Source organism: Megascapheus bottae, chromosome 1 (assembly GCF_031878675.1).
Source record: "Megascapheus bottae isolate mThoBot1 chromosome 1, mThoBot2.hap1, whole genome shotgun sequence".
NCBI lineage: Eukaryota > Metazoa > Chordata > Mammalia > Rodentia > Geomyidae > Megascapheus > Megascapheus bottae.
The window spans coordinates 58,376,461-58,403,363 of record NC_143509.1 but is presented as its reverse complement, the minus strand read 5'-3'; the positions used below and the strand labels follow the sequence as shown (position 1 = coordinate 58,403,363).

Genomic DNA, 26,903 nt, shown 5'->3' with positions numbered 1-26,903 from the left:
CTCAGGGAGAGCACCCTAGCCCAGAGTTCAAGCTCCACAACCAACAACAGCAACAACAACAAAAAAATCTTTAAGTCTGCAAGAATATATATTTCTTATGCACTACGTGTATAATTATATACTTGGATATCATTACCTGTCATGTTTATTTGTGTGTAACCTGTATGGTTGAATGTATTTGAATCATAAAATGTAACCTTTGTTTTAGATGAAGGGTGATATGTTAAGAAATTCAAGAGTCAGTTTTTTTTGTGCTTTTTCATTTATTCATGGTTTAGAAGATAGAATAATAGGTCAACTATTAAGAAAATTGTAAAATGTCTTTTAAAAAGTATTTCTGAGGTTCAAATATTTATAATTAATATAGGCAATCTATTTTTATTTCTGTTATTTGCCAATGCTATTAAGAACCACAATTTATGTCTTTGATAAATACTACCATGATAATTTGGTGGCATACTGATTATGTCACATATTACTTTTATACATTGTATTTGTACAGTTAACACTTCTTTAAACAGTTAATGGGATTTGATGAAAATGGTTAAAACTGTAATGGGAACAGAATTTTGCATTTTCAGAGGTATTTGTTTAATGGAAGATTTTTAAAAGCTAACTCACTCATCCTTGACTATTTTATAGTAACTTACTTTTAAGGAAATTTTTATCATATATTAAAATATTTTCACTCTGAGTTATTCTAATAAGAAAAATATAATAAGATATATATATAATCTTCCTTGATTAATCTATTAGGAGTGGCCAATCAGTGGGGGAGCTTGGAATCTTGGAGCACAAACATATCCAGAAATTATTATTACTGGGTAAGTGAGATGCATATGTCAAATTTATAAACAAAATTAAGTATTGATATTTTTCTATATTGTGTTCTATTGTGACTAACAGTTTAAGAGCAAAAATGCCAGAAACAAGTTGTACCCCCAATTTTAACCTTGATAAAAGACATTAAAGAAACAATTCTGAGGATTATATCTGCAGAAGGTAGTCACAGAGGACTCAAGACTATCTGGTGACTATGAGAGGAAAGACTTCTTGTAGAAATCATAAAATATTAACTTTAGGAAGGCCTTTGCTAACTCATGATTCCTTCTAGGTTTAGGAGTAACATTTATTTGTATCTCTATTGTTATTATTTGAAGATGAAATGTCTCCTATTAATTTATGTGTTGAATTGTTCCTAGCTGGTGGTAATACTTTGGGAGATGGTAGAGACTTTCTGTAGTCAGACCTAACTGGAGAAAGGAGATCTCTAGTTGCATGCTTTGAAGATGTTATGCAGTTCTGTTTCCTCCTTTTTCTTTCCTATGCAACATGAGGTGAATAACTTCTGCCACATGTTCTTATGGCCATGATTTGTGAGCTACCCTGCTCTACCATGGCCTCCCTGCTTTGACAGATGGAAACTCTGAAACTGCAAGCAAAATAACCTTTTTGTTCAAAAGTTTATGTCAAATATTTTGCCTTACTGATAACCAAATGGTTATTTAAAGTGAACTTCAAAAAAGATACAGCTAAAGGTAGACATGAAATCTAAAAGATAAGCAGTCCGGTTAATGGGATGATGTACTATAAGTAAATATACTATTCCCTAGTCTTTCCATGAATTAAAACTGAAACCCTGAATATGGTGTATAAGACAGACAAAGGATGACTGGGAAAGCCCAAGAGGTATATCAGACTGTTAGAATTCTGAGTCCTAAGTGGGTAGTGAGTTCCTTAGGTTTTCTTTCTGTTTGACGTACGCCAGATACAGAACTGAAGACGATGTTAAACTGAAACTATGAATGGTCCCAGTCATAAACCAAAGAAAAGCTGACTCTTTAGCCAAAGGATTAAGAAGAAACCGTACTACTAAGACAGAACTTTCACAAAATAATCTTTCCATTTGAGTTAAACAACATATACATACATGCAAAACCATAACACCAACCCAATATACTATATTGCAAAGGCCAACTTGGTAACTTAAACTTTCCCTTTTATTTGGTTGTCATGAGGTCTTTCACCTTATACAGAGTGTTGAAGACAGAAAAATAGGGAGCTGAAATTTTTTTAGCTGTCAAAAACTCAGTTGGAACCATATAAGGACCCAAGATTCTTGCCACTGCCTACTTGTAATGACAAATCACCACTTGTAATGAGAAATCAGGCAGGAAAGAATAAGAACAGGCTTAAGAAAGCATTCAAAAACATAATGGCTAAAGGTTTACCAAAAATTTAGCACAAGATGTAAACCTACAGAGTCCAGAAGATGAGCAAAACTGAAGAAATCCACATCAGGATACAATTGTGGTTAGACTTCTGAACACTGAACACTAATGAAAAGATTGAAAAAAGACACCTCATGTATAAAACCAAACCATTATACTTAATGACGAAATTTTCAGTCTTCAACTTGTTGACCATTTGAGCTGCCACTCCAGCCCTTTTTACTTTATTTCTCAGGTAGAGTAGCTGCACCTATTGATTACCATGCCAGGTTAGTGATTGAAATTGGGTGTTATTAAACTTTTACCCAAGTGGGATTTAAACTGTGATTTTTATACCTAATCTCCATCTCTAAGAAGCTGTAAATAATTTTAATTTATATATAAAACTTAAAAGATAAGAGTGAATAAATCCTAAGAATTTCTCATTTAAAAGGACACAGAACAGTAAACTCATCCGCCAGTTCTGGGGCTTGAACTCAGGGCGTGGCTTTGTCTCTGATTTTCTTTTGCTCAAGACCAATGGTCTACCACTTGAGCCAAGTTTTGAGCTTACAAATAAGTTAGCATACATAATTGTTCATTAGAATGTTATTTTTAAATCATAATCTTAAAAATAATAACTCAGTTTTCATGTATTTTGAGTGACTGTTTTTGATGTTTTTATTAATACAAATTTATTTTTATTTAGTCATGCAGATGGATCAATAAAATTTTGGGATGCTTCTGCAGGTAAGTTTTAAGCTTATATTTAATATTAATTTAATACTTACTTATGACCACCCACCATTTTTTTGTTCAGACAATTAACATTTCAAATTTTAGCATAAGTTTATGGCTGTGTTTCAGTAGAACAATGAAGCTTGTTGGGATTCACTTTTGAAGTATGTAGGGAAATGAGGGAGAGTGATGGAAAGGATGAGTCTGATGGAAGTATATTATATGCCTACATAAATATGTCAAAATGAAACCTCCTCATACAGCTAATTAATGCTAATAAAATGTGGAAATAAAGTAAAAATAAGAAAAAAATTGATTCTTTATTTCCTATATCCTTAAATCACTTTAAAGTATTTCTACTTCTATAATATAGAACAAACACCACAACTAGATCACTCTGTCAACAGTCTTATGTACGAGAGGTATAGTACCATGCCAGATTAACTGTTCCAGAATTTCCTTTTAGCACCATTTATCTTAGGGCATGCTCTTTTATTTCTTTAGTCTTGAATTTCTTTTTCAATTATCTCCAAGTCCAGTTAAGGTCAAAAGAAGTTATTTGATAACATTGAATATTATTTGTAAATTCTTGAGAGTTAATTCTTTCAGGTAATTCAAGGAATAAGTAAAGCATTCTACTCTACATTGAAGGGCATACCAAACAACTATCTGACTTATCAAATCTATTTCTGATTTTGTCAATTGTTTCAAAAATATCTTATAATAACAAAAGAATATCAATGATCATTTGTTGCATTTATTCATAAAATCTTGAATTTTCTAAAATCTGGAATAATTTCAAGCCTTTTAACACATTCAGGCTAGTTTTGTTATAGAATTTTCTTCATTTTGGTTCTATTATTCTTGTTAATGAGTTCAGACTGCCTGTTTTAGCCAGAAATTCTGATTTTTTTTAACTTTTCTTGAAGGTTATTTGTAGAATAAATTGTTTTGTTATGTTTTGTTTTCTGTTGTGGGGCTTGAACTCCAGGGCCTGAGCTGCAGTGCCATTTCTGTTTTTCTGGTGGTTAATTGGAGATAAGAGACTCTGGGACTTCAGTGCCCGGGCTGGCTTTGAACCACAATCCTCAGATCTCAGCCTCCTGAGTAGCTAGAATTACAGGTGTGAGCCATCAGCAGCCAGCTTTTTAATATAGAGACTTTTTGTCATCATGATCTCAAATTGAAAATATTCCTCCAAATAAATATTACCAAAATAATTTAAAAAGCATGAGCTTCATGAGATTATATCTAACCCTTTCTTGATATAGGCCAGATGATGTCTTTCTAAAAAGATTAACTGATTCTTAAATGTCTAATATTACTAGCTGATAAATGATAATTTTTCATTTGAAGGAATATGTTTAAAAATTTATTGAGACAGAATCTCAATATGCAGGCCAAACTGGGCTGTACTCTGTATACTGCTTCTGCTTCTCCAATATTAAGATTTTAAGCTTTCACCATATAAAATTTCTTTGAAAAAAAGTAAACCCTCTAAAGATAGTATCAATCTATTATCTAGTAGTCAAAGGGAAAACTGAGGAAAAAGACTGAGGATTCTCTGCTGGGAGGAAAAATAGATTCTATATTGCCATCATAACTTTCTGAGTTATGATGTTTTCTTCTATATACAAGGATGAACATATCCATTTTATAGGACTTTTCTCAGAATCACTTGAGAAAGCAAGTATTATTTGGCTATATGTTCTTTAAATGTTTGGGTTTTCCCTGTATTTTACCTTTGGTAATATTGAAATGAGAGCAAGACACTGAGTGGTTACTAATTAAATGAAGTTTTCCTTGTTTGGGCTTTAATTTTGTGATCTAAAAAAACTACTGAAAAAAGTTTTAACAACATTTACAAATTAAATTTAAATTAGAAGATGACTTTCAGTATTTTATAGTTACTCTGCAGATGCTGTACAAGCTAAAAACTTCAAAAGTATTTGAAAAACAGAAGGTAGGAGAAGGCAAACAAACATGTGAAATTGTAGAGGAGGACCCATTTGCCATTCAGATGATTTACTGGTGTCCAGAGAGCAGAATATTTTGTGTATCAGGAGTCTCTGCATATGTCATAATTTATAAATTCAGCAGACATGAAGTTACAACAGAAATAGTGGTAAGTTTCTTAAATTTTAACTTGTATACTTACAGTTTCTTAAAGTAACTATTGTAGATTTGAGAAACTATTTGTATAATTTTAAGCCATCAAGAGTACTATGAGACTGAGAGTATAACTCATGACATTTTAAATTGTTGTTATTTTACCCAACATATCACAAAATGGTTGTTTAAAATGACAAAAAAATAAAATAAATAAAATGACAAAACTTAGTATGTTCATTTAATTAAAAATAAAAGAAGATGCAGAGGCTGGTGGCTGATATCTGTAATCCTAGCTACTCAAGAGTCTGAGATCTGAGGATCATGGTTCAAAACCAGCCCAGACAGGGATGTTCATGAGACTCTTATCTACAATTAACCACCAAGAAACCAAAAGTGACACTGTGGCTCTAAGTGGTAGAGCACTAGCCTTGAGTGAATGAACTCCAGGACAATTCCAAGGCCCTTAGTTCAAGCCCAACAATCAACCAAAAATGAATGAATGAATGAATGAATGAATGGTGCTTTAAGCTAATCTTCCCATAAATTAAGTGCATATTTTTTCTAATTTTTTCTCTTTGATGTTACATTATACCTTTGTATTGCTTTGTTGTTAGATAAACCTAGCCAAAATGAATCAATTCCTTCTAAATATTAATTTCTGCTATTAGAATTTTAGTCTATTGTTGATTTTTTTTTTGCCAGTCCTAGGGCTTGAACTCAGGGCCTGGGCTCTGGGCCTTGGACACTTTTTGCTCAAGGCTAGCGTTCTGCCACTTGAGCCATACCGCCACTTCCAGCTTTTTCTGTGTATGTGGCTCCAAGAAATCAAACACAGGGTTTCTTGCATGTTAGGCACGAACGCTACGACTAGGCCGCATTCCCAGCTTTTAAATACTTTTATTGATAAGGCACATTATAGAGGAATGTGATATACAAGTTATGTTCTAAAATATAGAATGTATGCCTGTATATATTACTAAACACAAATGTTTATAACATTTAAGCTATATACAATTTTAATTTTTTAGTGCCAGTTTTGTTCAATAATTTTAAAAATTTAATTTGTGTTTTTTGTCAACTAATTTTCACAGATATTTGTCAACTACAATAGATTATTTATCATGATTTTCTTTATAGTAATATTTTATAGGGTAAAAATAATTATGGTGCTAACTTACCTCATCTTAATATTGAAGACAATGATGAAATGCTCTGATTATTCAAAAATAATGATTCTCTTAGGATAAATTGAATTCAGATAAGATGCCTATATTTACTGTGTATATTTTTTACCATTTTTACCAGAAAATATACCTTATAAAAGTCTGTATGTGCCTCTACATTAACAGCTAAAATTAATTTTTATAATATTCTGAAAGCTCAGACTTGAAGCCAGCCAAACCCAAATTTTATTCCATCTTGGCCACTGAATAGCATCTCACAAGGCTCCTAATAAATGATAGAGGGTACATTTCATTATATCATATACTTAATTTCCTTTGTGAATAAAATGGAAACATTGATAATAAAAATAATCTGGAAACTAACAACTCCATGGAGTCTTGTAATGATTATATAAATACGTTAAAAGCAGTTCCTTAGTAAACACTCAATAGTTGATAACTGTCTTTGTATATGCTAGGCAAGCACTCTACCACTAGGCCAAACTCCTGGCCCTGGCATATTATTTTAAAGTAACTGATAACCATTTTGTCATTTTTCTATATTTACCAGCATTTTTATAAACTTTTTAAGTCTCAAAAAATAAGAAACTTTTTTAGAATGTTGAAATGTACCTTTTACATTTTACAGCAAATGTTTAGTACAGAATCAGTTCTGTTATTTTTTAATGTGATTTCTGTTGCTGGATTAAGTTCTGAACTCAATGCCTTATTTTTTTTATGCAGGTTTTTTTTTTGCCATTTGAGCCACAATTTCAGTGCTTTTTTTTTTTTTACTTATTTTTATATAGTTTTATATTTTTTTGCTTTGAGTCAGACTACCATGTTCTCACATGTGCTTTGCACGTGCTAGGATTAGGTATATACCACAACAGCCAGTTAATCTGGTTTCATACTGTTCCTGCCCTCTGAGTGGCTCTTAATTTGTGGTCTTTCCAGACTTCATTTCTCAAATAACTGAGATTATAGACATGCACCACCACATGCAACCCATAAAGGAGTTTTAATTAAAGTATTTAACACAATCATAAATGATTACTTAAATATGTTTAGTTTCAAGAAATATTTTGGGATCATCTTTTTTATTCTTATATAAATTATAATATCAACAGTATCATTATTAATTAATCCTGGCAATGCTTACAAAATTAAGCAATGAAAGCTATGGTAACAAAAACCCAAATTGTGAGATTTCGTTTTGGTTTATTTTTGCTTCTTTTTGTAAGTGTCTACCTGTGTTGCCCAAGCTGCCCTAATCTACAGATCCTTGTGCCTCCTGTTCCAGAATGCTGGGACTATGGCTGGGGTTCTACACATTCAGTGTGGAATTTCTCTTGGTAAAAAAGTTAACTGAATTAGTACCAAGTAAAAATGAAATGAAAAGTTTTTTTAACTAAAAGGGTTTGTACAAATAATATAACCACATAAACTCATACGTCCAGTTTAGCTTCTTTCTTTGAAATACCCGCAATCATTTTCTCCTTTATTTTACTACAAAGAAAATTGTAATTTCAAGCTATCCTAAGAAATGCTTATAGTATAAAAATTTATGTCTAGTGGTAGGTATTTTTCTTATAATCCTAAAGAATTAAAAATTTGTTTTGTGTGATTGCCATTAAATAATCTATATGATTCATTATTTCTGCTCTCAACTACAGTATAAATTTAAATTGAAGTTATTGATCTGAAAATTGTGAATAATTGCTAAAATTATAAAATGTATTAATGTAGTTACTATAACCCAGATTAAATTAAAACTTGATTTTTTAAGTCATTAGAGGTACGCCTTCAGTATGATGTTGAAGATATTATTACCCCGGAGCCAGAAACAAGTCCTCCGTTTCCAGATCTCTCATCCCAACTTCCCTCTTCAAGGAGTCTTTCCGGGAGTACTAACACTGTGGCTAGTGAAGGAGTAACAAAGGACAGTATCCCATGCCTCAAGTAAGGCTTACTACCTAATTCTAAAATAATGTGCATTATTATGTAAATCTGAAGGGTGGAAAATATTTTCATCTTTCATTCACTTATTTATATTTATATAATTTTATTCTTTCCCATAAAGAGCCAAAGGAAACATGGTTTTGACAGAATGAGAAGTGTGGCAAGGCAAAAACTTGTCCACCAGTTTGGTATATTCAAACAATAGGAAATTTCCTAGGAATAAAACTACTGTTACTTCTGTGTTCACTCAATGTATTGCAACAGAAGGTAGCCTCATAATCAAATTAGTTTCCTTTAGCAAAGACTTATCATTGTGGCGTAGATCATCAAATTATCTAAGTATTTTTTTTCTATGAAATGTAAGAAAAAAAGATAGGGAAATAAAACTAGGAAAATACAGGAGATTCAGTCTGGTAGTGAAGCTGAAAGAAGCAAATACTGGTTTTGCAATGCAGTAGAAGGATTGCTTTAAAAAACTTAATGAAAATACTTAGGGATAATTAAGAACCAAGGTGGGAAACATCAGTATGTTCTATAGTTGGTGCCCAGACACCATATAGCAAAACTGATCCATACTTAAATCACTATTCTATTAACTATATTATAAGTGGTTCTTCAGTTACATATAATGCTTTGCTAAATTGTATTTCAGAATTCATCTTTAAATCATTTTCATTTCCAGATACTTCTATATCTACATTTGCTAGTGAATAAGCATTTTAATTAGCCAACTCTTCGTTTTTAGCAGTTACAGCTCTTAGCAATGACACGTTTGTTCAATTATTCAATGTTTATTTTCCCTTTGTGTCTATGTTTATCTGTTAAATAGTCATAATAGGATTTTTTTTTTGCCAGTCCTGGGGTTTGAACTCAGTGCCTGAGCACTGTCTTTGGACTTTCTCACTTTCTCAAGGCTGGAGCTCTACCACTTGAGCCACAGCACCTCTTCCGGCTTTTTCTATATATGTGGTATGGAGGAATCGAACCCAGGTCTTGCTGCATGCTAGGCAAGCACAGCACTCTACCACTAGGCCAAACTCGTGGCCCCCAATATAGGATTTTTAAAGAAAAGCTGGAAGGAAGTGAGAGAAATAATGAAAGAATATCTGGTAAAAAGAATGTTCCAGATAGAAGGAACATCTAGAGCTGAATCTTAAAAGTGCCTAGCATGTTTAGGAAAATTAGTCATTATTGCTAGAAGTAAGAGAGAAGTCTAGGAGATGAAGTTACATAGGTAATAGGTCCAAATATAGAGCATTATAAGAAATAAGAATCTTGTCTTTTATTCCAAATGGAGAAAGGGGATCCATTAAAGAGTTTTGGACAGAAAATGGCATGACTGGTAGACCACTTTAATTGCTGTGTTAAAAAGAAATCCAGGAGTCAGCTAGGGACCTGTGGCTCTCGCCTGTAAGTCTAGCTAGTTAGGGAGACTGAGATGTGAGGATAGTGGATCAAAGCCATCCTGGTAGAGTCTGTAAGACTCTTATCTCCACTACCAAAAAACTACCAAAAAAAAAAAAAAGCCAGAAGTACAGGTATGGCTCAAGCTGAGGAGTGCTAGCTTTGAGCAAAAGAAGCATAGAGACAGCACCCAGCTTTTGAATTCAAGCTCCAGGACCAGCACAAAAACAAAAAGAAAAAAAAAAAAACAAGGATACAGGGATAGGTAGAGCTATGAGATCAGTAAGGAGGCTTTAATTGTAGATGACATTAAGGGATGGACTGTTCATTTTAGCAAAGCCTAGATGTCCATTTCAATTTAAATATTATATATACAGTAAAAATTTGTATCATCATTTCATCCCTGTCACTTCATTGAGCATACTTTTAAGTTTATGCTTTAAAGTTAATACTCTAAGGTCATACTTTATTTTATTTTATTTTTTGCCAGTCGTGGGCTTGAGCTCAGAGCCTGAGCACTGTCCTTGGACTTTCTCAAGGCTAGAGCTCTACCACTTGAGCCTCAGCACCATTTCTGGCTTTTTTTTTTCTTCTATGTATGTGGTACCAAGGAATCGAACCCGGGTCTTTGTGCATGCTAGTCAAGCACTCTACCACTAGGCCAAACTCCCGGCTAAGTTCATACTTTAAAGCTATTGTTCTATACTTGAATTTAAATTTAAATTGACGTTTATTTTCATTTTGTGCCTTTAACTAGAATGGTAGTTTATTTGCATAGTATGTGAAAGAGAATAATTTTTCCTCCTGTTTTAGTGTTAAGACACGACCTGTGCGGATGCCTCCAGGCTATCAGGCAGATCTTGTTATTCAGTTGGTGTGGGTAGATGGTGAGCCTCCTCAACAGATTACCAGTCTTGCTGTAAGCTCAGCATATGGAATGTAAGCATTTAACTTTTCTTTATGATTTGTATTATTTTTTATATTTTTAGATATTTCTTTGAAATATTTGTTCATGTTAAAAGCCAAAAGAAGTTCATGCCTGGATTTTAGCAAATTGAACATAGTATAAAAATATTAAATTTCTACCACAATCATTTCTTTTTTCATATGTTAAACTTTTGATTGTGATGCTATTCAGATATGATTAGAAAGGTGTAAGAATACTTTTGTGCTTTGACTTTCACATTTGGTTTTGCATTTTCTGTCCTTCAGAGTTCACTATTCTGCTTTATCTAATCTGATTATAAATTCATCTCTGAAGTTCAATTTTAATTTTATGTATAGATTCTGTATCTTCTCTTTAGTCCTTTAAAAGATTCTTATTCTCTTCTAAAATTATACTTGTTTTTTATTTCCTTGAACATATTGACTATAGTCCTGAATATCCTTAGATATTTTGTTACATTGAATTGTGTCTATACATGCCAGTATTCTCTATTACTTTGCTGTATTTTTTAAAATTAAGACATTAACATTTCAATTTGAGGTTCTACTTGATGTTACATCCATAAACAGTATTTCTGTTTCATCAGGTATTTAATGAGTTTTGGGGGGAGGAGGGAGCCATTAATGAGGTTTGAATTTAGGATTTCAAGCTTACTAAACTGGCACTCTACCACTGAGCCATGCCTCCAACCCTATTTTATACTGATTATTTTTAGGATAGAATCTCATTTCCTGCCCAGAAGCATGCCTGAGACCAGATCTTTTACTTTTAGACTTTTGATTGTTGCTGGGACCACAGGTGTGTGTTACCATGTCCAGTGTTTTTCTGTGGACATGGGGGTCTCATGGATTCTTCTGTATAGACTGGACTGGTACTTTGATTCTCACAATCTTAGCCTCTTGTGTAGCTCTAAATAATAAGTACATGCCAGTGGACCCAGCTATGGGTTGAGAAGGATCTCATGAACTTTCTGTCTTGGCTGGCTTCAAGCTGTGGTCCTCCAACTCTCAGCAACCAGTAACCAGCTATAGTAAGCATCTCTTATCCAATATCCCAAATTCTTGGCATCTTTAACTTTCTGTATCCACTAAATCTTCTGCTTCATTTCCATAGTTTCATATATCATTTTCTCAAGAGCGCTGTAGGGAAATTAGGTAAGCCAGCCTCCCTCATCGTGAATTCTGGAGGGCCCTGCGGACTATGGCTCAACATATTCATGTACCCTTGAATTATGTATACATGCACTACCTCAGATAATCTTGAGGCCATGTTTGACCAGAGTCCACTTTTGCCTAATGGGAGTATGGCTAGACAAAGTGCTGTGCTGCTGCTGAGCCTGTGGACAGAAAACTTATCATTAAGGCATGGTGGCCATTCCTATTGAGCCTTGCTTTTTCTTTCACCTGTTCTGAACTGTACTTCAATCTATATGGAACTAAGAACCTATAACACAGGCTCCATATAGGGATTCTAAATCTGCTACCTATTGCCTGGCTTCTCAGGATGGCTTTTGAAATGTGAGTGTCATCATGACCTTGAATCTCCTGCATTCATCATTCCTACAAAACCAGCCTCATGTGGATGGCACCAAGGTCTGCTGCCAGCTGGAAGAAGTAGGCCCCTGGGTCCACAGTCTTAGAGTTGTTCATTCTGTACAATGAAGTTTTTGTTTTTCTTTCATTATGTGAGATGCTAATGTGTTGACAACTAATGAAGAGACTACTCATGGTATTTGTTCTTGAAAAGCTGTATGAATAATCAACTAAACAATGTTTGTTGCTTCTACTCCAGTAACACTCAATTTATGACATATATGTGAGTTAATTGGGTTTTCATTTTTCATGGTTACTGAATAGCTCAATGAAAGCTCAATGGAATACTCAATGGAAGAATATTTTTTGGTCTGTAGTTTTAAAGGTTTCAGTTTATAGCTACTTGTTTCAACCAATTGGGCATGAAGTGTAGCAATGAGCACAAGGTGGAGCTAAGCCCCTCACCTCATAATGACCAAGAAATGAAAAAGAGAAAGAGGGTAGTATCCTGCTACTAGTAGTGCCTTCATAGGCACACCCTCAGTGACCTAAAACCTCCAGTGACACCCCACTCTTGAAGTTCCCACCAACACCCAATAGCAACAAATTGGGGAACTGTGAAGGAGCCTTCTGGATCCAGTCTACAGTGTCTTTTTCCATGTACCACAATGGCTTGCATTCATCTCACACTGCTCCATGATGGCTTAAAAGTCCAATCCTTAGCCAGAGGCTGGTGGCTCATACCTGTAATTCTAGCCACTCTGGAGGCTGAAATCTGAAGATCATGGTCCTAAGCCAGCCTGTGCAGAAAATCCATGAACGTCCAATAAACTACTCAGAAAAAGCTGGAAGTGGCACTGTGGCTCAAGTGGCAGAGTTCCAGCCTTAAGCACAAAGAGGCTAAGGAACAATGCCCAGGTTCTGAGTTCAAGCCCCAACTAGCAAAAAGAGAAAAAAAAGAAAAAGGAAAATCCCAAGCCCAGAGTTTCTTTCAAGACTCAGCTGTGAGACCATTGGACATATGACAAGATACAAATATGTCCAAAATACAATAACACACAATAATCATTCTCATTCAAAAAATGAATAATAAGGCATAATAAAGAAGAATAGAATCTGAATGAGACTAAATCTAGTAAGAAAATAGTAAATTCCAGAATTTTATGTTTGCCACACTGGAGAATATTGGACTCTGAAAGCGTTGGGCAACCTTTTTGACTGTCTGTTTACTTTTTACATAGCCATTGTGTCATGCTGGCCTAGTGTTCTGACCTCAGCCTCCCATAGCGGTAATTTCATACTCTTAGCATCTTTCTTTTTCTTGGGTCTCCATTGAAGCTTCAGTTCCAGTTTCACACTGTCATGAACCTGTTGGAAGCTAGTTTCAGTGACACAGATGCTGTCATACAATACCTGGAGTCTCATATTGACTGGAAAATTTGAGGGTGAAAGCTTTCATAACTTCTGAGTTGTGCTTACCTTCAAAACTATCATCATGTCGCTAACACTGTTACCATTGTCATCCTAAACCATGCCTGTAGCAGCCTCTGGATATCTTGCTGGGAAAGATTTCCTCAATTAGAAATAGTTATTTGGGAAGGAATCCGATATGTAGGATTCTTTTCTTAAAAATATCATTCACTGCCAGACCTTCCAATCCAAGATAATATTTCTAGTTGTCTCATATTTAACAATAAAAAATAATAAAACTTTTGACACATTCTAGTTGTGGATTTTTCTCTCAGAGTTGCCTTTGGAAACTGCAATGGGTTGGTTGTGGTGGATTTTATACAGAAGACAGTATTGTTAAGCATGGGAACCCTTGACCTGTACAGATCAAGTGACCTCTACCAGCGGCAACCAAGGTCTCCTCGAAAGAACAAGCAGTTCATTGCAGGTAGGAGAAAATGGACTATAGACAAACTTCTTCATCTGTTTTTCTCACATTCAGATTTACCATTTTTCTTTGATGTTATTTGAATGCATGGTAATATTAACTCTGCATGATTTACATTAATATGTGTAAACTGAATTATAAGTCAATGAATTATAAGTAAATTGAATTGGGTAGAAACTGAAAATCTTTAATGCCATTGAAGGAACTGTTGAAATTAGGAAACCATCTCAGATTTCTTCAGCTGAATTCTAAAGAAATAACAGAAAAAGAGAAACTACTAAACATTTTTAAATGCCATGGAAATTAGGGTTTTCTGATTGAAAAGTCTGCTTAAAATGCTTGTGTTAAGAAATTTAACTTTATTCTAATATATCTTGCCCAGTTAAAAATAATTTTTTAAAGTCTTTACTAATTTTGATATTTTTTTGCTAGTACTGGGCTTGAACTCAGGGTTTCAGCACTGTCGTTGGATTTTCTCCAGGCTAGAGCTCTACCACTTGAGCCACAGCACTACTTCTGGCTTTTTCTGTATATGTGGTACCGAGGAATCAAACCTGGGTCTTTGTGCATGCAAGGCAAGCACTCTACCACTAGGCCAAACTCCCAGCCCTACTTTCAATATTTTAATTAATTTTACATTGTAGTTGTCACTTTTTCTTCATGGTTGGTGACATTTTTAGAAGTATTTTTACAAACACAGTAAGAAGTATTTATTAACATATTTAAATACTATGAAGATTTGTTTTTTTGGCAGGACAGTTAATTTTATTTACCTTATAAAAGAAAATTAGCTTTAAATTACTTAATATATTATACCAAATTTTGATATGCTGGATTATCCAAAATTTTACTATAATTGTAATATATATACAATTGTTAAAGTTTTTTATTTGTTTTTCATTCACTAAATAGTTGATATTGCATGTGATTCTGGAACAAATTTGATGAGTATAATAAACCAAAATTTTCTAAGAAATAAAAATAAATAAATAAACACCACTAAGATTTTTTATTTTTGTCCACTGATAGTCTAGTTGATTAAAAAAAATCAGCAAAGGGTTTTATAGATGCTTCTATAGACTAATGTGTTACTTTATATGATTGTTGTAAATTTTCACTTTGTTTCATTTAAAATAGTCAACTGGGTAGTGAAACCTTCACTGGATATATTCTTGAACAGAATGTTTTATAATAATAATAACTAATTTCCAAATAGTGTGTCCAATTTAACATTAAAATGAAAATGAATGAATTTTCATTTTGGAGTAATAAAATTTGACATATTTTCTAAATTGCTTGTTTAGAGTCTTTTCAGGGACACAAAGTTTCTTCTCTGGAACTTGTGGAGTTTTTATAGGGCATGTAGATTTTTAACAATGTTTTAGGAGTACTGGAAATTGTTCTGCCTCTACTACTACTAGCTTTTGAGAGAAAATTAGAATAAAAGGATTGTAAATGCATATTCTATAGTATTCCCTCATGACTCAGACAAAATAAAATTGAATTTTGAAAGTCCACAGCTTCTACAATAGGAAGAAATTATAGTGCTGAAAGAATTTCTTGATCAGAAAAGTAGTATGTCTTCCGATAGCATCTAAGTTACTAGCTAGTGAAAGTGAATATTTCAAAACATAAAACCTTTGATCTAAGTTGGTGATCCTTAGCAATCACAACCACAACTTAATTTTTTGTTGCTGTTGTTTTTCTATCAGTCGCAGGGCTTGAACTCGGCCTGTGTGATATCCCCGAGCTCTTCAGCTCAAGGCTAGTGCTCTACCACTTTGAGCCATAGTACTACTTCCAACACAACTTAAATGTTTTTCAGTATTGGGGTTTGAAGTTAAGGGCTTGTGGTTGCTAGATAAGCACTCCATCCCATCAGACCTGTCACCAGTCCTTGCAAGGTTTCTCACTTCTGCCTGAAGACAGCCTTAGACTGTAGTCCTTCCACCTATGTGGAACAATCTGCACATCTGGGAATACGGAAATGCACCACCATTCCAATTCACATTTTCAGATGAGTTTCTAACTAACTTTTTGTTGTTGGTGTTGGTTGTGGGGCTTGAACTCTGGCCTGGGTGTTGTCCCTGAGCTCTTTGGCTCAAGCCTACTGCCCTACCCCTTGAGCCACAGTGCCACTTCCAGTTTTCTGGTGGTTAATTGGAGATAAGAGTCTCACAGACTTTAGTGCCTAGGCTGGCTTAAAACCTCAATCCTCAGATCTCAGCCTCTTGAGTAGCAAGGATTACAGGTATGAGCCACTGTGCCCGGCCTAACTTTTAAGCTCAGGCTAGCCACAAATGGAGATCTTCCCAATTTCTATCTCTGAAGTGGCTAGAATCACAGGTATAAACCAGAATATGTAATCTACAGCTTGGAATCTTGATGAATTTAAAATAGGGATAAAATTTCTATTTTTGTATACAAATTAACTGTAAGGAGCATATACTTTGTATCATGAAAAACTAAACACTAATATCCCAATATTACAAAAAATTAAACACGAATGTCCCAACCTTTCTTTTTAATTTCTGAAGGATTAAAGACAATTATTTTATATCAACAAAGTAATTTGCCTATTATTATTATTATAAATAAGTAAACTATATGTAAGAAAAATATGCCATCAATTTATATACTTGATATATTTGATTAAATAAAACTGCTACTGCATTCTCATCATCCATCTCCCACCTTTTACTTTCTAGTTGATTTATTTTTAATATTTCCTCTAAGTTGGTTACTGATTTTGCTGCTATTCATTTTGGCTGTTCTAGATTCTGGTATGATATCACTTCCTTTCACTTTAGATTATTTTTCTCTCTTTCTTATGCCTGCTGCTGCTGCTGATGTTCTGGCATGTTCCAAAGACAACTTTTGCATGCGTGGCCTGTCTAACTTTTATCCTGATTTAACGAAACGGATCCGTACTTCCTATCAGAGTAAGTTCTATAAAGGTTAGGCTAATAGCTTTCTGAGTCATAGTGCTTGAGTTAAGTCTGTACATCAGTGCTCTACAATGTGTTTTTCTTAAAACACATTCAGCATGCATGCACATTTTTGTTTTCTTATGGAAGTGCAACCTGATAATTTTAATTTAAAATTTACATGCATATTTCAAATCATTATTGTCATGTACTCATTCACACATATCCTTTGTTTCAATATTTATTTTAAACCATACTGACTAGGTTCAATTAGTCCAAGAATCACTGTCTTTTATTTTAAGGAAGAAGCTTTGTGGTGTCCTTGCAAACAATTAAAGTTTACTGTATCAGTACTTTCGTGTTTGCATATTGGGAGAGCCTTGTACTTTTGGCCGTTTTATAGCACTGATGTTACAAGAACCACACCATTTGCTTATATTTTTTGAAGACAACAAAATATTCAAATATTCAAAATATTCAAATTATCAAAACAGAACACCTAAACATATTTCTATATTTAGTGATTTTAGGTACTTATTTTTGTGAAATAATGCTAAGTAATACTTCCTTTGGTAGCAAATACAGAGTTGAAGATAGGTGGAAAAGACAATTCTAAAAGCTGGTGCAGAAAATGTGGGGAATAAGCATGTCTGTGACTAGAAGTGCAGATGATATTAGTGTTAAAATGGGTAAATGTTTTTTTTACATTTAAATATATATATTTATGTTAAATCTATAAAATTCAGAACCCTTCCCTATATATAAAATGGCCTTATAGTTATGTAAAATGTACATGTATATGTATATATGTATAAATAGCTATATATGTGTATTGCTTGTGACCTGTGTTTCTTCAGACTTGCTAGCTTATAGATACTAATACAATCATGTCAGTTATAAAACCTAAAAGTTTACTGGTTTGTGCCTATAGCTTAAAGAAAGTCAGTTCCTGTGAAATCCTTAACACTTCTTTCTGGGAACTACCAGTGGGTAACTTAGCTTATATTCCATAGCTTTCTACTCTAGCAGTGTCTCATTTTTGTAATACTTACCACCATCTCTCTTCTGAGTACCTGTATGAGATATCTATCTTGACTTCTGCTGCTCCTAAAATGTATTAGTAAGATAGTTATTAATATTCAAATGTTACATATAATTTCATTTTCTATGATAGTTTTATTGGGATACAGCCATACAAATTCAAGTACATGTTTTCAATGACTGCCTTCATATTATAGGGACAGAATTGGGTGTTACAACAAACCTTGATTCACAAGGCCAAAAATATTTATTATCTTGGTTTTCACACAAAAAGTTTGCTAATCTTTGCTCTGTCATATTCTATCCTCTATAACCATGTAACCACTTTGTATAGACAACCATTCTTGAATTCCAGGTTATTTTTCTTAAGCTGGAACCCCTCTGCATTGTATATATGTTTGTGTTGGCTGTGGGTATACACATAGAAATAGAAAATTTTCTAGAACATTTTTTTTACCAATTTTATTTTATTTTGCTGATTTCTGTAATCAGAAATCACTTTTTCCTGTTCTCCAAATGTTTATCCAATATCAATGAAATAACATTAAAACTGAACCAGTATGAAACATATATTTCATATATGTTTAAAATGATAATAGACAGTGTTCTAAAGGTTCTTATATCTCTGAAAAATTTTTATATTATACTTTTATTCTGTTAAATAAAATAACAGAAATTTAATTTTTGTCACATTCTATTTTGAACCTAAAAGTTTTCATTTAGGAGAAAGATCTTAATTTAAATCTTCTTAGATTTTTTCCAAGACACTTTATTTTCCATATTTTACACATCATTGTTTGTAGAAGCAGTGGAATGCTTTGAAAAGAAACCTAGCAGATATATGTTCAGAAGATTGAGAACTACTTCTACTTTTTCATCTTATTAATTATTTAGACATTTAATCATTTGGGGTTTTTCTTCTGATGTTTTCTTCAGCTCAAGGCTAGTGCTCTACCACTTGAGCCACAACACCACTTCTGGCTTTTTCTGTGTATTTGGCACTGAGAAATCAAACCCAGGGCCTCATGTGTGCTAGGCAAGCACTCTACCACTAGACCACACTCCCAGCTACACATATACTTTTGTACAGAACAAAATAATTAAGAGGAGCCAGTCAAAGCTTTCAAGCTACTTCCAAATAAGAGCCAGAAGAACTAGATTTAACTTCCTGCTTAAAATGATCAAAATCAAACTTAAATCCAAACCAAAGAAAAAAGTAAATAAATCAGGAAACAGTTTTTAAGACACAGATTTAAATAATCTTTTAAAATATGCCTTAAAATGGGAAGAAAAGAAATGTTACCATCACAATGATGTATTGAGAGATTATAGACAATTGCAAAATGAAGGAAGGGGAAACCTTCTTAAAGAAAGGGATAAGCCCCTTAAATTGAATGTGTGTGTGTGTGTGTGTGTGTGTGTGTGTGTGTGTGTGTGTGTGTGTTTGTGTTTGCCAGTCCTAGGGCTTGAACTCTGGACATGGGCACTGTCCTTGATCCTTCAGACTGCAGCCTCCTGAGTAGCTAGGATTATAGATTGAGCCACCTGTGCTTGGCAAGAAGGGAACATTTTAAATAAAACCAAACAAGAAGCAAGTAGGTAGGCATTAAAATGGGCTTTAATCTCTACCTCATTAGTCATCCAAATATTTAATTGACATGGATTATAATAAAAGATAATACTGGGATGAATTTTAAAGCCTAAAAATGAAACCTAAAATCTAAAAAGCAACTTAAGCATGATGGTTACTATCAGCTTATTGAGAAACATAGGTAGGAGGATAATGGTCCAAAGCTGGCCTGCAAATACTACTACTACTACTACTAATAATAATAATAATGATGATAATAATAATGGGCTATCCTATCTGAAAAATAAAGCAAACAATTATTGTCAAGGTTCAAATGATCGAGTACCTGCCTAGCAAACATAAAGTCCTTAGTTCAAACCCCAGTGTCATAAAAAAAGGACAAATCATTAAGAAAAAAGAAAATCACATGCTGGAAGAAAACATTCATAATACCTACTTCTGACAAAAGGTTCTTGCCTGACTGGGCGCCAGTGGCTCACGCCTGTAATCCTAGCTAAGATCTGAGAATCATGGTTCAACCCCCAATCTGAAAAGTTCTGACACTTGTACCCAATTAATAGTAGAAATAGCTGGAAGTAGCACTTTAGCTCAAGTCGTAGAGCACTAGCCTTGAGTGAAAGGAGCTCAGAGACAGCTGGCCCAGGACCAGTAAAGAAAAAAAAAGATTCTTGCTTGAGACATTTGTTAAAACTCCTGCATAACAGAAAGTTTGATTGTTTAAAAAATTAGTCAAACTTGAATATGAACATCACAAAAAGCAATAAGCAAATGAAAAGCATCTATCAGTTGCTATGGGGAAATTTCAGTCGAATAAAAATATAGAGTCCCAGTCAGACCCCACTAGAAAGATTTTAAAAAAGGCTATAGAAAAAAATACTCAAATCACAAAAAAGCCAAAAACTTTAACATTTACTATACTAAATAAGGAAAGGACTAAATATTTCACAGTACAAACACATTATCATGAAAATATTTTCTTATAATGATTTTATGAATTCCAATGAGATGGGGAAATTACTTTTAAAATAGACATTAATAGAAAAGGGGAGCATGCAACTGTTTTGTAGATTGAAAATAATCACAGAAGAAAGGAAGAAAAAAGATATGATTTTTTATCTTATGTATTCCTATTTTTCCAAGCATTCTTTCTGTAGTCAGAAAAATGTATATTTTGAAATAGTGATTGTTCTGAATAAATATAAGACTAAGTAATGATTACTGTAAGATATTTAAGGTTAGGACGCGTGTATTTTGACACATGGAAGTTGTTTTACTATTACTGACTTTGTTGAGCAAGAATCAGTTGAAATGAGAAAGAATAAGGGAAAACAAATTCAGACAATAGTATATAAATAAAAAAATATGAGCTGGGCCTCTGGTTCATGCATATAATTTTTTGTATTGAGTAGACTGGTATTTGAGTTGCTCTATAGATTAATACTTGTTGCTTATTTACTTAATAAACCTTTTCTGTTTTATTTGTATCTCTTGGATAAAGAGCATGTTTGCAATAGTTTTGAGTTGATGAATGTCTAGGTCTAGATTAATAGTAATAATTATATCAGCAAAAATTATAAGTAAATTATAATTATAAATAAAAAATTAAATATGGAATGAGCATTAATAGTTCACCAAACTCTAAATGAAATAAGAAATAGAGCAGGTAACCTGAACTGAAATTTGAACTCGGAGCTCTATGAATGAACTAATACAGTATGTAACACTCAGGTTGTGTGGTATCACATATACAGCAATAGTCCCACATGTTATAATGGAGCTGAAAAGTTCCTCACACCTCATACTTTTACTAACCTTTCCTGTTTACATATGCGTAGAAACCCAAAGACTTGCCCCTGTGTTACAATTCCCAGTGGTACAGTAAACATGCTGTATGGGTGGAGCTAAGGAGCATGGCCTTTACAGCCTAGGTAAGGCTGTTCCATCTAGATTAGTGCCAGTATATACACTCCATGTAGTTCATACAATGGCAAAATCAACTGATAACACATTTCTCAGGACACATTCCAGTCAGTAAGCAACTTGTGCATGTATTGTGAATTCTGGGTATTATTTAAGCTGTCACTGGCGTGATTTTGTGCTTTTATTTCTCATCTATAAAATACTGGGAGGTTTCTAAACTATCACAGTGCCAAACTGCAGTGCCAAAATTCTGTGATTGTTTGTGTATTTATTAGTGAAAAAGAATAAAGCGAAGATAGTTTTAATCATTTACTATAGCTCCCTAATGTTTTCTGGGTATGGAGACACATATTGAAGTGCTAATTTTGAATATTTATTTATACAAAAAAAGAATATGAGTCTATCAAGTATAGAAAACTATGAAAAGGATCGCTTACAAATATCATTGGAATGAAGACTTTCAGATAATGAAAGCTACAGATTAATGAATCTATTGTGCCTACCAATATATTTGTCGGAAAAGCAAGAGGTTAGAAAATTTTTTAAATATTAGATATAAAGGGATGTATTTTTACAACAATTGAATGTTATTTAACAAACTGATTAATATGTAATATAAATGTAAATTGCACTATAATAACTAAAAATCTTTTAAAAGCTACAACCTTTTCTCTTGAAGATTTTGTCTTTTTAAAAATTGTATCTGTTAACAAGGACATACTAAATCCACTAGCACAACGATGTTCATTGCAGCACTATTTACCATAGCAAAGATATGGAACCAACTCAGATGTCCCTCAGTTGATGAGTGGATCAACACGATGTGGTATTTGTACACAATGGAATTCTATGCTGCTGTCAGAAAGAATGACATCGCCCCATTTGTTAGTAAATGTAAAGACTTAGAAAAAAATAATATTAAGTGAAGTAAGCCAGACTCAAAGGAACATAGGCTCAATGGTTTCCCTCATTTGTCATAATCAGGAGCAACCTTGGTCTCTCCTAGCAGAGATTTACAATAGAGCAAAACCTAGATACATAAGGCCATATAGTATGACACTAAATGAAAGGACCTCTAGGATATAGAAACAAAAGCCATATAATGAGTGATTGTTGTCCTTAATGTACTATGTTATCTCTCATCTTTTTTGCTGTCCCTTGGTTATCTCATATTGTTACAGTATCTCACTTTGTTATCTGATATATTGGATATATTTGTATTTGGTTATTTGAAATTGGATAGGGAAGGGGGGAAAACAAGATGAGGGGTGGGGCTTGGGGGAGGCAAATGGGGACCAAGACATGAAAAACGGTATCAATGTATGTGAATTAATGCACCTTCTGTCTGGCGAATATAATGTAACCCTTCTATTAATTACAATAAAAAATATATGAAAGAAAAAAAACTAGGGCTGGGGGAATAAAAAATGAATAAGAGAGGGTGAAATTGATCAAAGTGCATTATATGAGTATGTGTACATATATATCACAATGAAACCTCTGTGCAATTAAGACATTATAGTAAAATAAATAAATATAACTTTTTTAAAAATTGTATCTGTTGTTAAATTAGATAGTTCATATGAAAATAATAAAGAAATTTTACCTTTCCACCATTTCTTTTAGATTGTCCTCTATTGGTCAGTTTTTGTTCCTGATTTTTCCCTGTATCACTTATTTAAACAAGTTTTTGGAATAAGTCATGTAGTATAGGCATGATAAAATTGTTTCCACAGTTAAAGGAGATATTTTAAACTTGAAGACACATTAAGAAAAAGGAATTACTTACAAAGTACTAGAAGGGTGGATTTCTTCTTGTCCCCTTACCCCCCACTCATTTTGTTATCGTATTTTCAGGCTTAACTGAGCTGAATGACAGTCCAGTCCCCCCAGAACTTGAGCGCTGCAAGTCTCCCACTTCAGGTAAAGGATGAGTGATACTTTATAAAACTTCTGGTAATTCACTGTATCAAACTATTACTTTATTTTAATTTTTGTATTATAAAATTCATGATTTTTTTCATTTTAGCAGCTTCCGGTTCTGAAACTTAACCTGTAAGCAACTTACCATAAGCAACTCTTGGCCCTAAATAATATTAACAACAGAAGTATGAATCTGATGCTTTGAAATAAAGATAGTTTTGCAGCTACATTAAGCATGCTTAAGTACCCCCAAATAAATTTTGGTACTATAATACAGAACCTTTTTTTTATCTTATGTCCAGAGCTGAATTGGTGGGAAGTAGAAACTATACAGAACTACATTTTCTCTGGACCAGCAATTTTAAAATGTTTTTCCACTATTTTTTTTAGCATCAATTAGTTGGAGAAAGGAGTTTCATTTTTGACATGACCATAAAGGTGTATCATGATCAGAGTCAGTCGCTCCATCACTCCTGCAGCCCTCAGAGGACTTGACATACAAATCAAGTAGATTACTTCAAAGCAGGAAAGTTCTGACTACTTCTGAATCATGTTACTTGCCTTTCTACTTCTATTTCAATTTTCTCTCTGGTGTGGCATTTGTAACTAAAGCCTGCATCAGAATCAGGTGAAGAGTACTTAAAAACTAATTGTGAGGTGCCAAAGATTCTAATCATTAAATCTGGCTTGGTGTCTAATATTTTTGTTAACATTTCTAGCAAAATCCCTACTGATATTAATGCTTCTAGTCTCCAAGCCACTGGAGAAGCACTACCCTGCTGAGAACATAGCCAGTTGTAAAGCATTTACCTAGTTGTGAAAGGACCTCCATTCAAACAAGAGAGAGGCATAGAAAGAGAGAGAAAAGAGAACTAACAAAATTGCCCTGTGAAATAGTTTACAATTTTCCCCATGATAATATCTATTGAGGAAATCTTATCCTTTGTTAAATATTTTAAGCACAGAAATGCAAGCAATATGCTAAAAACCATACGAATTGTTGATGCTTTTTTTAAAAAAACTATCTTTTTTTCTATATCATTCAACAAATATTTATTAAATATCTATCATGGACCAGACTGCCTTTTAGGTTTTAGGGAGCTCAAAGACCACATTTTGGGCTTTCATAGCTCTTCATAGCTCTTCCATTGTTTATATTATAATCACTAAACCTGTAACAATGTATCATTACTGTATTGCAGAGGTTAAATATGTATATATTCCAAATTACTGTCTTTTTTGTACACAGCAGGTAGGGTTGTGCAATTTATAATTTGCTCAAATGTACATTTCAAAAGGCTAACATTGCCAGGTGCGGTGGCTCATGCCTGTAATCTTAGCTACAGAGGCTGAGATCTAAGGATCACGGTTCAAAGCCATCCTGGGCACCAAAGTCTGTGAGATTCTTATCTCCTACCAATCACCAGAAAAGTGTTAGTGGCTCAAGGAGTAAGATGCTAGTCTTGTCTGAAGAGCTCAGGGTCAGTGCCCAGGCCTAGCTTCAAGCCCCAAGATCGATGACAAAAAAGAAGGAAGGAAGGAAGGAAGGAAGGAAGGAAGGAAGGAAGCAAGGAAGGAAGGAAGCAAGGAAAGAGGGGAGGGAAGGACAAAAAGAAAAGGCTAACATTAAATGTTTATGCCAACACTAACTCTTACAGAATGTTAACTTGCCTGGCATAAAACTTCAATTTCCTAAAGAAAATGCTCCTTCCTTCCCTCCCTCCCTCTTCTCTCCCTCTCTTCCCCTTCCCCCTCTTCCCCTTCTTTCTTTCTTTCCTTCATTTTTGGCGTTGGAGCTCAGAATTCAATTACTCAGGGTTTTACTAGTTTGAGCTCAGGACCTTACCTTCACTCAGATATCTTGATTGGCAGATGCTCCACACCATCTCCAAAATAACCGAAGTAGCCTTTTACTGTTTTAGTGATGGAGTCTTATATACTTTTTGCTCTTGTTGACTTCAAATTCCAATTCTCTGGATCTCAGCCTCCTGAGAGGTTTTCAGGTATGAGTTACCAATACTTGCCCTGTAATTTCTTTTAAGTGAAATAACTATTTAGCTTAAAGTTAAGGAGGAAGGAAGGAAGGAAGGAAGGAAGGAAGGAAGGAAGGAAGGAAGGAAGGAAGGAAGGAAGGAAGGAAGGAAGGACGGAAGGAAGGAAGGAAGGAAGGGAGGGAGGAAGGGAGGAAGGAAGGAAGGAAGAAAGGTTGGAGAAGGGAAGGGAAGGGAAAGGGAAAGGGAAAGGGAAATTATATGGCAATAGTTTTCTATTTCTTTGCTTTAGGACTCGCTACCAGAACTCCCGAGGCAGCACCAGGCTTTTATAGGAATGAAATACCACCTGTCAGACAAAGGAATCAAGTCCATCACATACCAGGTGAAGGTGAAAATCTTTTCTATAAATAAGCAAAATGCAAATTTCTCCATAACTTTTAGACTTCACAATTTATCTCAAGACTATTCTCAGAGCTAGGTGCTCGTGGCTCACAGTTGTAGTCTAGCTATTCAGGAGACTGAGTTCTAATGATCAAGGTTTGAAGCTAGCCCTGAAAGGAAAATGATGAAACTTTTATTTGCAATTAAAAAAGCAAAAAAAACAGAAGTAGAGTTGTAGCTCAAGATGTAGAGTCTTAACCTTGACTAAAAGAGCTAAGAGAACTTGAGTTCAAGCCCCAGTACCAGCACACACACCCCATTATTCTCTATGCTGAAACAGGTCTCATGGTAAATAAAGAAAATTTCCCTGAAGCCATTATTAAAACCATTGGTTTCTTGATATATAAAGTAGGAATTTCTATAAAAAGGCTTTTGTAAAAGATTTTGAAGTTTCACAGAATTTTGATAGTGTTTTGCTTATTATAAATATCAATAGTTTCAAGCCTGTAAGCAAGTAAGTAAGGATTAACAAATAAATCAGAGAAACCTTATAAGCCCCAAAGTAGTGATAATGAATAAAATTCTCCATATTTCTTCCTAACATTGTGAAATATTTGTCTATGGTTAACAATAACTATGATGATCATGGAAACTCTACTGAAGAAATATCCCTTTGAAAGGCTTTATAATTTCCATTTTATGCAAGCAACAACTGTTGATGCTTATGTAATCAAAATAGACTCAAACACATTGAAATGTGGTGATAACCACATTGTAACTGCAACATATTGTTAATGTTATAGATCTCAAGTAAGGTCAACAATCAAGAAGGATAAAAGTAACAGTTTCCCAAACAATATTTCATTTTTTTTTCTTACTACAATGCTCTTGGAATATACTTTTTTCTGATAAGAAATCTAAAGCTCGGAGTATTAAGTAAATCGAGGTAAAATTCCAAGTTAACTATCTGTGGTTGTAACAGAAAAAGGTATGATCCAGTATTTAGGAAAGGAAGTCTCTCTTTCCTTCCCCCAGGTATGCACCTAAAAATGAGCTCTGTAGGTTAGGAATAGAAAGAGTAGATAATAAGCTAGAAGAGGGTAAGGAGATCTAAATACTGGATCATATTTGAGAGCCAAGGATAGCTACTGGAATATATAAT

At 33.9% G+C, this 26,903-nt stretch overlaps 1 protein-coding gene across 3 annotated transcripts in view; it reads left to right on the top strand.

Moving 5' to 3' along the window:
- The window catches only part of Stxbp5l (syntaxin binding protein 5L), a 175,050-nt gene that overhangs the window by 112,391 nt on the left and 35,756 nt on the right, over positions 1-26,903 (top strand). For 2 of the 3 annotated variants that reach the window (XM_090345536.1, XM_090345543.1), the window contains exons 14-22: positions 757-824; positions 2,920-2,960; positions 4,856-5,073; positions 8,013-8,185; positions 10,403-10,528; positions 13,813-13,964; positions 16,835-16,906; positions 23,301-23,366; positions 25,650-25,742. In XM_090345536.1, coding sequence (XP_090201662.1) covers positions 757-824; positions 2,920-2,960; positions 4,856-5,073; positions 8,013-8,185; positions 10,403-10,528; positions 13,813-13,964; positions 16,835-16,906; positions 23,301-23,366; positions 25,650-25,742 — 1,009 coding nt within the window. The remainder of the gene's footprint in view (positions 1-756; positions 825-2,919; positions 2,961-4,855; positions 5,074-8,012; positions 8,186-10,402; positions 10,529-13,812; positions 13,965-16,834; positions 16,907-23,300; positions 23,367-25,649; positions 25,743-26,903) is intronic. The other variant, XM_090345538.1, reaches the window with a different exon arrangement.